Source organism: Sciurus carolinensis, chromosome 1 (genome assembly GCF_902686445.1).
Source record: "Sciurus carolinensis chromosome 1, mSciCar1.2, whole genome shotgun sequence".
Lineage (NCBI taxonomy): Eukaryota > Metazoa > Chordata > Mammalia > Rodentia > Sciuridae > Sciurus > Sciurus carolinensis.
In genome coordinates this window covers 102,483,063-102,496,464 of record NC_062213.1, presented here as the reverse complement: position 1 = coordinate 102,496,464, position 13,402 = coordinate 102,483,063, and the positions used below count along the sequence as shown (strand labels likewise).

General features: G+C 40.3%; 1 protein-coding gene across 1 annotated transcript in view; it reads left to right on the top strand.

Moving 5' to 3' along the window:
* Positions 1–5,372: 5,372 nt before the first annotated feature.
* Positions 5,373–13,402, top strand: part of LOC124992819 (3 beta-hydroxysteroid dehydrogenase/Delta 5-->4-isomerase-like) — a 28,951-nt gene continuing 20,921 nt past the window's right edge. Inside the window, 1 exon segment of the mRNA XM_047564094.1 lies at positions 5,373–5,517. Within this exon segment, the coding sequence (XP_047420050.1) occupies positions 5,373–5,517 (145 nt within the window).

Below are 13,402 nucleotides of genomic sequence, written 5' to 3'. Positions count from 1 at the left end.
ACCTGCTGTTTAACTGTCTCATCACCAAGGTGAGAGTCAATGCTCCAGTTAAGGGGGCCTCTTCTGCTTGTGACAGCCATAGAACTTCACTCAAGGTGCATCAAGCTATGGCTAGAGAGCCTTGTGAAACTTGCTGTGTTAGCCTCTCTTCCCGTATCTTCCACGTGCCAGTGAAAACATGAGGTTAATTAAGAAATAAAGAGTGGAAAATGGAGAGTCACAGAACTCATCCTAAAAGGTGGAAATTTTTCAAATGTTTTTGAGAAATAAATGGATAAAGAAAATGTCGAAGGAAAACACTTGGGGCCAAGGGAAGTCTACAGGTAAAGGTGTTTTTGAGCCATTCCATACAAACTCTAGCCAAGACAAGAAAGAACCACATCCTGGGCAGGTTCCCACAACCAGCAGCATCGGGTCAAGGTAGCAATTGGAAGACGTCTGTCCCACCAGAGAAAAGAGCATTTGTATGAACTTTGTGGGAGGAAGGTGCTATATTTTCCATAGAAGAGATGACTGGAATTTGGGTTATACTACCAAGTACTTTTTACTTCTTGACTCATCTAGGTTGAAATCAAATTGTGATGAATATTTGATAGATAATTGTCCTCCTTTTCACTTTTCTTTTTTTCTCTCACACACCATCTCTCTCTTTCTCTCTCTCTCTCTCTCTCTCTCTCTTCTTTCTCATTTTCTCTCTGTCTCTCTCCCATATGTGCCTACCAAATCCAGAGTCTTGGGTATGCTAGAAAAAGACCCACAGAACTTTTTGTGTTTGTGTCTCCAAATTAAACATAAACTTAGGAACATGGAGCAGTATTTTCTTTGTAGGTTTACCCCCAAATTATTAGCCAAAGAGCTTCTTTTCTGTTCTCTCTTCCAGTCTTGTGCCTTTTGTTAATTTTAGGACATATCAGAATATATTTCTTTTATTCAAAATGTTGGTAGTGATGAAAGTAAGAAGAAAAATGTAAGTTAACACTCTTAGGACTCTTCACTGTAGGCAGGAAATCAAATGGTGACTAGGAAATAAAATACATGAACATAGAGTTGAACAAAGATCTTAATACATCACTATTCAGTGGGGATGTGTTGAGTCATGACCAGTTACTTAACATGATAGTGTACAAACAATTTTGATGAGTTTATCCAAGTTGAGAGAAATTTTAACAGTCATAGATATTACAATGCAAAATCTAATGTGATATTGACTGAAGCTGTAGTCAGAGGAATCAAGAGACCATAGTCTAGAGTCTCTTGACATGAGCTTCTGCTAGGGACAAATTCTTTTGCACAGGAGCAGGGGAAATGTTCTTGGGGAAAAAAGGAAAAATTCCTGGAACATAAAATTTAAAGTTTGATAAAATTCTGAGAATGGAAATGCATAAACTGGGTTATGCATATAAACTGTGTCTTATCATTAACTGAAACGTTTGATGGACAGGAAGACTACTTATATCTCACAGAGGAATGCTGTCCTGTGGAGAACAGTAAAGTCAAAACCCGTGGACAAAGTCCTAATGGAGGCTACTGCTAGAAACACGAGGGTTGACAGAATGAAGAGGAAGGCTCACAGGAGAGTTGTGGTCTTTCAACCCACTTTACATAAAGACTTTGGTCTCTCTTTCACCTAACTATTATTATAGGGATGGACCTTTATCTAATTGGGGGAGTGTTTCCCCTACGAAGCTCCACAAAATAGAAAAAAACATTCATTAGTCAGCTTTTCATCACTGTGACCAAAATATCTGACAAGAAAAATATTGAGGAGGTAAAGATTCTTCTGGCTCATGGTTTCATAGATTTTATTCCAAGGTGGGCAGAGCCCACTCCTCTGGGACTAAGGTGAAGCAGAGCATCATGGCAGGAGGGCCTGGTGGGGGAGCACTGATCCATTCATGGCAGCCAGGAAGCAGAGAGAGAGGAAGTGGCTGCAGTGGCTCCAAGACACAGCCCTGTGACCACCTCCTCCAGCCACAATTCACCTACCTACAGTTACCACCCAGTTACTAGTATCAATTGATGAGGTAATAGCTGTGTTCATCCAATCATTTCACATCTGAATATTCCTGCCTTAACACAGGAGTCTGGGGTGGGGCTCATATATAAACATAACATCATGAATGCACATCCTTCAAACTATAGCAATTAGAATTGGTGTTTGGAAAATGGTAATATGGGATGAGCATGCAGAATTTAGAGTAACCACTGGTTTACAACAGTCTTATTTGGGACATAAACTGGGATTTATGCAAAAACCCATGAATAACACACAGAGAAAACCATTTAAAAAACTTAGCATTAAAGGGCTTTTACTGGATGGACATGTACTACTGTGACACTGCTCATTAAGGGAAAAATATATCACAGGATGTTTCCCCACAAATGATGATACTCATTTTTGCAATAGAAGAGGAGGGCAATGAAAATAGATGTGCCATAGAAAACTAAGACCAAATTAAAATATGTTGGTGCAATGTGATTTTTAATGAGAAAACTGAGAAGGATTACATCAATTATTTTATAAGAATGATCTCTTGCCACAGTGAATAAAAATTATGCTGACAGTATTTGGAAATGGAAGCAACATTTCTGAAACATGTACTTGTAGACAATTTTTGACCTCAGGTGTTTATGGCATTTCTGCAAGATTTCTTCTTTCTTTCTTCTTTTGTCATAGTTTGAGGTAAGTGTGCATGAAAACACTTCCTTTATAGATCCCAGCTTTCTTGAGAGTTTGAGATTTTGCTACACTGAACCCATTTTGATTCTGACCATTTTCACATTCTTTCTGAATATCAGACATTAATTTAAGCTATTTTCATGAATAGAATTCATAAAATCACTTTGAAACCTCAAATACCACAATGTCTTAGATGACATCAGGAAAACACTCTGTTGGCATAATACTGCACAAGGAGACCTGATTCAAATGCAAATGGTTTACCCAGGACCATGCTTCCTGAGGGAGGCAAGGAAGAGGTTATTGCAAGCAAACAACCCATTTCCCTAAAGCAAAAGAGCTTTAGGGAATCTCTTTAAAGAGCTGCTGTAAAGAGCTGCTGGAGTCTATCAACATTTGGACCAAATTGTAGAACAGCTCTCAAATGATGAAAAGAGAGACACTTGGTTTGCAATTGACAGTTCCAAGATAAATATATGGAGACTATTACCATGGAAGTTACTTTGATTGGAGAAGATAACAAGTCAGTTCAGTAGAATGAATTGCATGTACAAAAATGAAACTGTGGGAAAAGCCCCCCGTGTCCTGGGGTTTTCTGAATCATGGTAAGTGGCCAAAGTCATGCCCCAAGATCAGGCAGAAGGGCAGAGGAAACCTGGTAAAAGGACAACCACTTGGGGAATGTCCTTGTGAACATTTCCAGATTGCCTTCAAGTAGGTCATGATGCCCATCAGAAAAACATCCTTCCAAGTCTGGAATGTTGTTGGAATTGCCATTATGATGTCCCCATTTCCCCACTGAACATGGCCTACAAAAGGAATTGAAATGATGGTTACACAGCAATATAGAGCTGGGGCTTACTCAAGACAAGGACTTTTCCCAACCTTTGAAGGTCGTGATGCCATAGGAATTTCTCTCTTTCTGCAAAAGGGATAGAGGCAGCAGATGGCTACAGAATCCATGGAGGGAAAGTCCTGAACATTCTGGCCTGTGAGACTGATGCTGGTAGACCTGGGGGTCACACCTGGGCCCTAACAGGCATAGACACTGACTCTGCACTGGACTTTGATTACCCATGCCAGGGACAGATGTTCAGATGACTATTGACAAAAGCAGCAACTCTTGCTTAAGCTAAGACAAATGTTAGTTCTGCACACCAAGGCACTCTCTGTATACCCTGTGCTGTCCAACAGAAGGCAGAGATACCTCCTCAGTAATAGTTTTCCAGAAGAGTGAAAGGGGCAACTGAAACACTGATTGTCTTAAGTGGGGGAGATAAAGACATGAAGGGCTGCCACATACCCCTTCTCAAGTCTGTGATCACACTCAGCAGCAGTGCAGCTGAAGGAGTATCCCCACCTGGTGGTGCTCTGTAGTCCTGGTGGATCTGGTGGGGACAGAGGGCAAGGATGGTGGTCAGACTGTTCAACTCCTGCCAAAGAAAGATCATGACGATATGACAACCATATACATGTGCATCTATTTGTGTGTAAGTGTGTGTGTGTGTATGCATTTTATACATACATATTCACTTATATACATATGTAGATATATATATTCATTTATATTAATAGTTTCTTCCCCACCTCAATTTTTGGGGTTGACTATAGTCAATTGCACATGCTTGTATAGGGATGATTCCTAAGAAAATTTATAATATGAATGAATGAACAGATTGTAAATGATTCAGTGAAATTCAAGCAATGTGTCATATTCTTCTGGGTTGTACACCAGTTTGACATAAGTGTTTTGTGCTCAAAAAGTAAGATGTGGCTATTGATCTTATAATACATATCCTGTGGGGATCCTGGCTCTCACCTATCCTGAATGCAGGACTCAGGAGATCATAGACCTCTACATTCCAGAAGTTCCTGTCCTCTACCCGACAGGACAAAATGCAGAGAATTCTAAACAGACTGACCTTATTGGACTACCCATCCAATCTGTTTGCTTTCACTCACCCTCTTCTGTCCAATCATATTTTGACATGATAGCCCATGCCTCACCCATATTTAAGCAATGAAGACTCCAGGAAAGTCCAAAAGGACAAGGTTCAGAGAGTGGTGGAAGTGGAACTGCCTGGAGTGTGGTATGTCCAGCACAGATAAGAAAGATCCACGCACTTTCCCCGACACCTCACCTCGTCCATCTCTTTCTGTGTATTCTCCATATTCTCTGTAATCTTCATTATGATAACAACCTAATGCTAACAAATATTACTCTGAGTTCTATGAACTACTCAATCACTTTAATAAAATCTTAGTAGGACAGACTTGTTAGAACCAGAAATTTTATACAATTGCTAAAAAACACAGGTCAAACTACTCTGAGCATGCAAATGGTGCCTAAGTTGTGAGGAGACAGTCTTGGGAATAGGGTCATCACACTGGGAGGTCTGTCACCATCTCCAGGTAGAGAGTGTCAGAACTGGCTTGTAGTAGAAGATGTTCAATTGGTGACCTCCACATTATTGATTCCTGCATCCTGGTGGGGAGAAATTCCCACATATTTTGTGATGGCGGAAATGTGTGTGGTGAGAGGACAGTGGGAGAAATGAGTCAGCGTGGGCTTTCCCTTACATCATCAAGGGTTTTCTGTGCACCTGCACTCATGGGATTTCTCTTTAGTCTGCTATAGGGTCACCCTGTCATCACACATCCCACTGGCTGGGTTCTGCTTCCCAAATTGGCCATGACTGCTTGGAGCTGCCTGGTGACAGGAGCAGGAGGCTTTCTGGGCCAGAGGATCATCCAATTATTGATGCAGGAGGAGGGACTGCAGGAGGTCAGAGCCCTGGACAAAGCCTTCAAAGTGGAATCCTGGAAGGAATTCTCTAGTAAGTGAGTCCACTATCACACACTCAAGGAAACTTGAGGTCATAAGTCTCCTGCTGTGTCTACATACATCAGAAGGAATCTGGGATGGCATTGCTTTCAGGAGACTAAATACTTGCCTGATTCAGATTTGGACAGAGTGGTAGTAGGCAGCCACTGAGCCTCATGACTCCATCCCTCCCATAGAGAATATCACATCAGGTCTCACATCTGCTCACAACACTTCACTGTGCTGAAGATGTGGTTGTGGCAATTGGTGTGAAACATCAGCAGAGGATTATCTCACAGACACTCGTAAGTGCAACCCTGCCTCTCTTCATCACCCATAATTGGGTTCTTTCCTCATTTCTTTTGTTCTGTTTTGCTCTGTTTTGGTAGAGGGTGGGAATTCATTTAATATTTTCAGTGGAAGTGAATAAAAATGAAGTGAAGGTAAAGCAGCATGTTTATGTCTAAGAAAGTTACAAAGAGACAGAGACAGAAAAAGTTACAAGTTTGCATTTTGACACATGCAAGAATATGAAATCATGAATTCTGTTGAGTGGGACCAACACTAAAGCTATACTTGTAAACTGTGGTCTGAAAGAGAAATGGAAAAGAATCCCTGGGAATCTGCCTGCCACACACTTAGGTCAGCAGTAGGCATCAAGGGAGAAGGTCCCCAAGAGGGGTAAGGTCAGTAAGTCGTACGGAGAATTCCCTTAGGACCCTCAGATGCCTAAAAATCAAAGCTAGTTACTGCCCAGCTATGGTGAGAAGTACAGCCTTCAACATGTTATATTAGTAGCACGGGAAGCAAAGCAGATGCCTGGGTTCTGGGAAAGGCCTTCGCACTTATTTTTAGCCCAGTGTTTTCTGTCATTGAATACACTGAGGCATTTTCACAAACTTGGGACATTTTCTCCAAAAGCCAGGCAAGGGTGAGCAGAGAAATGGGAAGTGGATATTTGATTGGAATGTGGCCTCCTCTAAATAAGCATAAGGCCTCAAAATGCTTGAGACAACAGAGTCTTCCATTCCTACGTGAGGCTGGCACAGAACTGCCTCTTACAGGCAGTCAGAGCTCCTGCACATACACCAGCATGCACTGCATGTAATGGACCACAAGGAGGAAGACAAGCCAGCAGGTCAATGGCAGGCAACTCCAGCCTGCATTCTCCCTTCCTCGCCCTCCACCTGTGGACTCTACAACCTATGGCAAATGAATAAGAAAAACAGGGACAGATGCTCAGTCACTGGCTTAAGTTCTAGGCAAAAAATGAGCACAGAGAAAAGTGCTGAGCCTTTAGTGTTCAAACAACCATCAGGGAGCTGGCGGGATTTGGGGAAGAGACTGAGTTGTGTACCTTGAGGAAATAGCCTGAGAGCTGGTGCAGAGTTGAGGTTGAGTGTGCAGGTGGCAACTGAGGAGAATCAAAGGGAATGCAGAGGCTCGATGCCCACTACTGATCAGGGTTAAACGGGTTATATTAGGTAGCATAGGTCCACAATGACCTTTGTACTAGGCAACATTGCCTCAGATTTGCACATAGGGTGTACAAGTAGGTGATGTACTGTTCAGTCATGTTCAAAAATGTCAAAATACCACATTTATGTCAATTATTTTGATGTTAAGTATGCGAATCATTTCTAAAAATTTACCAAAAATGTGTGCAATGGAGAAGACAGAGATTGGCCTTGGCATCTTTCCATGTCCCTTCCTTCTTGTGTGGGGAATAGTTAAGACAGGCACTTGGCCTGGCCCTGGTCATTGTCTTCTGACATGGGAAGGTGTGTGGAACTGGTCTCCAGGAGCCATTGACATCAAAGCCTGGGGTCTTATAATACTTTTGCCTTTAATCCCCTGGGCACAGGAGAGGACTTGAGGCTATGGCTTATACTTCCTATAATTCCAGAGAAAGAAAGGAGATGCCTAAATGGCACTACAGGTTTTTCTACCACTTTTTGCATTGAAATTGCTTGCATAGCTTGAATAAATTACAGATACTATGCTCCCAATCTGATTACTCAATATTCAGATTTTACAAGTAAATGCTCAGAAACCACTCTGAAGTTGTGACTATCTCTAGCCTCAACTAATACACTGACAGAAATCCAGGGTGACCAGATAGAGATTTCAATTAACCCTGCATATGTAGATGTTCAGAGACGGGTTTGCTGAGGGTGAGGACGAACGATGCCTACCCTACTTAGCCTTACCCAGCGCACTTACTCAGGCATCGGAGATCGAGTTCTGAAGGCACGGATCTAATTTTATTTAGGGTTGCACAGAACATATATAGACACATTATCCAATCAGGTTAACATGCTTGTTAAAGTATAATAGAGTCAGCCTATAGGTGAACTATACGTAAAGAGTCCAGGTAATATAAACAAACCAAGCATGCCTAAGCAATTCTGCCCAGCAACAGGTCTGAGACAAAGGACTGGGGGAATGGCAAACTCCAGCACACAGCATGAGGCAAGGCAGTGTGGGCGAGCTCACATCACAGCTTTCTGTGATGCATGACAGAACGAGGCCTCCCATCAGCTCAAACTCAGCCTCAGTAACTGCAAAGACCTTCATTCCATGGTGAGTCTTTACCATTACCTCAGTTTCTCCGTTCAGACTGTTTGCTTACTTAGACTGTGGTGTCAGTGACTGCTGTCAGATAAACTTGAGGAATGATAAACTTGATAAACTTGAGACTCTATCTGCACATTCAAGCTGGGAAATTCTTCAAGTGTAGGTCTGAGAATCAGAACCCCTGTTTCATCCTAGAGATCACTATCTGTATAAAAACCAGTGTGGCCATGAGGTGCCTGTGCAATCAGGAGTTGGTCTGGCTGATGCTTCAAGTCACAACAGTCAGGTTTGAGCAGAACCTCCCTCCATCCAGATGCCAGCCCAGTCTTGCTATGACCCTGCTGGGCAGGAAAAGAGCATATGAAGGCATAAAGCAGAATGTAGCCCTGATTATTAAAACAAAATAAGATGTTTTTCCTTCTTCCTCTTGTCTGTCTTGAAGACTTCTTCCTGAGGAATTCCTGGTGCAAGTTTTCATTAGGTGGACAGACACTAGCTAAGGAATGACTGGAACAATATACAGACTAGTTTATCAGTTCCTTTCCTGTATAATTGGCAATTATTAATTTATATTTTTGAACACATGGAAGTAAGAAACACACTTGTGTGATTCAGGAAGACATAATATTATTCTATTTAAGACAGCATCTCACCACATTTTCCAGGCTGACCTCAAACTCTCCATGCACATGTGTAGCCCTCCAGACTAGTTGGGATTATAGATGTGCAGCACTGACTGGCAGCAATAGAGTTATAGATTAGATTTTAGAATGTTCTGCCCAACATAGCCACCTGTCTGAACTTTTCCCCCAACAACCCAGACATTGATAAGAAATGAAGACAAAGATCTTTGTACACAAACCCAGTGTTGTTATATGAACACACTGTCAATTATCCAGAGTCAAACTGTCAAAAAGAGGGTGGGCAATAAGCATACAGCAAGAAATCAGGTTGTAAAATCAGGAGAGAAGCACAGCATATATAGACCCAGACCTGCCATGGAGAATGAGGAGATCAGCACCGGGGCTCTTTCAGCTGCCTTTATGCTATAACAGGTTATACCTTTCCACGTTTCTTTAACTATTCTTCATGTTGGGGTGTTGGCAGAGGCCAGGGGTGTGAAGGCAAAGGTGGGATTTTCACAAATAGATTGTAGAAAACAAAAGTGTTATTATAGGATATATATTGTTGCTGTTGTTTGGGGCCAGTTTTTCACTCATGTCCCTCTATAAGGCAAAAAATAGTGAGTCATAAAAATCTCCTCATTCTACTGTGGTCCTGTCCTATACCCTTAAGGAAGTAATGCTGAAGAAACTGCACAGAAAGATCTTGCTCAGTCTGTCACCATTGCATCAGTCCCTTTCTGTCCAATCATATTGCCACATAGTTTTCCAAATACCTGTCATACCTATGCAGTAAAGTGCCCTTAATAAAGCAAAAGGACAAGGTTCAGACAGTTTCCTAATGGATGAATACATGGAGGTTCTAAGAGGGTGCCTGTGTCCTTCCCAAACATTTTGCTCTGTGCATCTCTACATCTGTATTCATTGTAGTAATATCCTATAGAGTAAACTGGTGAAGCATTTTGTGGACTCTTGCCCCAAATCCAAGCATGACAATATGCTGATCATCTATACATATTGGAAATAAATAGCAACAAATGCCCAGACATGTTTCCCCTGCAATCTCCTTGCTGCTTAAAATCTGGAACCTCAGGGAGGAAGCAATTACCTGTGGTCCTTCACTGAGATTTCATTAACTAAATTCATATCACAGGATGACTCAATTCTGTTAACACTTTACCCAGACTTCTCTTAGTTCCATAGTCCTCTATTAAAGTCCCATAGAGAATGATTTACAAATCATTGTTCATTCAGGGGCCTTAGACTTTCTCCAAAGCACAGGGACTTTCCCTGAAAATTATCTAGCTACCCCCAAATTGTCTACATACCCCATTTTGCACCTTCCTTGGAGACTTGGTTCATGGGGACTTGGTCCCTTGAATGCACATGGAAATGCATTTAATCAGGGAAAAGTAAAATTACCAATCCCTTGGTAATTGTTATCCAGGAGGCCTAAATGGAAGAGAGGGCTGAGTCTGACTGATGCTAGACCAAGCCAGAATTCATTCTGCTTGAACTCAGACTACCAGCCTCAGAACGAACCCCTCTGGGAAAAATTCCTGGGGCAACAGAGAGTACCTCTAGGACTCTAGGCACAAAGCAGGACACCCATTTGGGGAAGGAACTGACCAACAATCTATGGATCCCAGAGGGGTTTGATTTGAAGAAACTGATTCATTTACTCAAATGGATTGTGGCAGTAACATCCTTAGAAGCAGTGTGTTTGTTTTAAATGTACAGAATAAAGAGCATATTTGGGTTCATGCAGGATACACAGCTCCAGTGAAACCATAGCAGATGGCGTTACTGATGCAGAGCCACACTAGGTATTTCCAAGGGAACAAATGGCCTGGGGAAATATAAAAGTCACTGTACAATGATTTTCATGCTGAGAACAGGACTTGCCCACATCCCATATAAATGCTGACTGGAGCAGCTCACATAAAGTAACTTTAATACTTCCTGTGGCACATGTGTGGGACTAGATTCAGTATGACTGGGATATACACCCATTCATTAAGCTCATCACCCATGTCATGGGAGATGCTTTGGGTTAATGGGGACCCTCTACTTGGCACCCTATTTGCTGTACCTGAGAAAGCATTTCAAATAGAATGTCTCTGCTTCCCCTAATGCATCTTACAGATGCCAACATAAACAAGAGGCAATTAAGGAGAGAGTAGTGAAAAATGGAGGTAGAACTGTAAGATTCATCCCAGGGAAGGTGAACATTTTAAATGGATTTTGAGAATTAAGATGGGTGTGAAAATATTAAAGTAAACGCTTCCGGCCAAGGGAAGTCTCAAATAAAGGGCTTATTGAACCATTCCAAACAAATGCTAGGCAGTAGAAGAAGGAACCAGGTCTTGGGCAGGTCTCACAACTACCAAGATCAGAACAAGCTATGGGTTGGGCCATGCCTGCCCTCCAGAGCTAAGACCATTGTATGGACTTCGGGGAAGGAACATGTGTGACCTCCACTGACCATAGATTAGCAGAACAATGCTTTCATGGGGAGTTTCAGGACAGGAGGAAAATCTATTGAAGAACTTGTTGAGTGTTCTGGATGGTAAACAGCTCCCAATGACTCCTTGATAGTAGTCTGCTTCCCTTTTGAGTCTAGGGCTTCAACATATGCTTAGGATTATGGAGCAGTTCCTTGTTTGTTTTGTCCTAAGCTGTTATCTCAAAAATTTTAAAAATATTTTCCATTCTCTGGCCTAGTACTGAATTAGACCTTTCAGAATTTGGGGGTCTTATGAAAAACAATGGTGGGTTGTGGAAGTGGAAATTGAAAAGGAGAGTTAAAAGTCTCTTCTCAGCAAAGTGTAAATCTTGAGCCAGTTACCAAGAAGTGGAGTGAATAAAATTGACATTGATGGGTTAAAATGTAATACTGCCAAGAACTAGCTGTACAGTAAAAGAGACTGGAAATATTGATTTCTTCCCAAAATATCAAAATTTATTGAATAATATTAAATTTATTAATTTATTTGTTTTTCAGTACATTCACAAATTAAACCACTTCACCAGTTATAATTAACTGAAAACACACCTGGTTCACTTGGTATCAGGTACAAGGCAATCACATGGTTCTTTTGTCTATTCTAATCTTAATATTATTTCTAATATTTCTCACACTAAAAGGCATATATCAAATTTTAAACAATTATATATATATAAATTTATATATATTTATATATATATTTATAAACAATTGTTTATATTTATATATAAACATATATATATATATATATATAAACATATATATATATATATATATATAAAGGGGGTTTAGACAGAGACAGAAAGAGAAAGCAAAAATGATTTAAGTTGGCCCATGGTTTCAGGTTGCCTTTGCATGCAAAGCAGAGAGCAGATGTGAGTGAAAAGTTTACTTTACGTTGTCACATAAGAATTTTAAGGAATGAGTTCTGCAGAGATGAAGTGAAAGACACGGGATAGCAGATTGTTTCAAAGTATCAATTTTAGGTGTCAGCATGAAAGTGTCATAGATAGTTATAAGGGGCAGGAGACACCAGGCTATATATATGAAAAACCCAAATTGAATATCAAATTCAATGTGGAAAATTTGAAAACTTTTCCTTTAAAATATGGTACAAGAAACGGGTGTCTACTTTCTTCCCCATTATTTGATATAAAACTCAAAAATTTAGACAGGGTGATTAAGAAAGGAAAGGATATCAAAGGGATGAAAGTAGGAAAGGAAAAAAAATCAAATTCACTGTCTGCAGATGATATGATCCTGTACTTAGAAGATTCTAAAAGTTCCATCAGAAGACCGATAGACCTAATAAATAAATTCAGAAAAGGAACAGGTTACAGGATCAACTTAAAAAGTAAATAACTGTTCTAGACACCAAAAATGAATCTACTGAGCTAGAAATTGGGGAAATAACTTCACTCACAATAGCTTCAAGAAATTCCTAGGAATAAATCTAACCAAGGAGGTAAAATGAAATGAAAACTATGAAATCCTGAAGGAAGAAATGAAATGAAGCACAAGAAGGTGCAAAGACATTCCATGATCATGGATAGGCAAAAATAATATTGCTAAATTTGCCATAATACCAAAAGCAAATACACATTCAATGCAATCCTCATCAAAATACCAAATCCATTTTTCACAGACAATTATAAACATATCTGAAATTCAACTAGAAAAATAAAAGACAAAGAATAAGCAAAGCAATTCTAAGCAAAAAAAAAAAAAACACAATTCTGGATGCATCACAATATCTGACTTCAGTCTGTACCACAGAGTATAATAATCCCATGTTACTGGCGTAAAAATAGACATATTGATCAATGGTACAGAACAAATGATGCCATTTGCAGCCCACATTGATACAGTCATCTGATCCTTGACAAATATGCCAAAAATACACACTGGACAAAAGAGAGTTTTAAGTGGTGTTGGGAAAACTGTTTATCCATATGCAGAAGAATGAGACTAGATCCTAAAACATCACCCAGAACAAAACTTAAATCAAAATGCATAAAAACCTCAGAATTTGACCAGAAACTATACAAACCCTATGAGAAAACATAAGGTCAACACTCCAACATATGGTTACAGATAGTGACTTTCTCAATAGTAACCCTAAAGCTCAGGATATAATGTCAAGATTTAATAAATGGGATGGCATCAACTTAAAATGCTTCTGCAGAACAAAG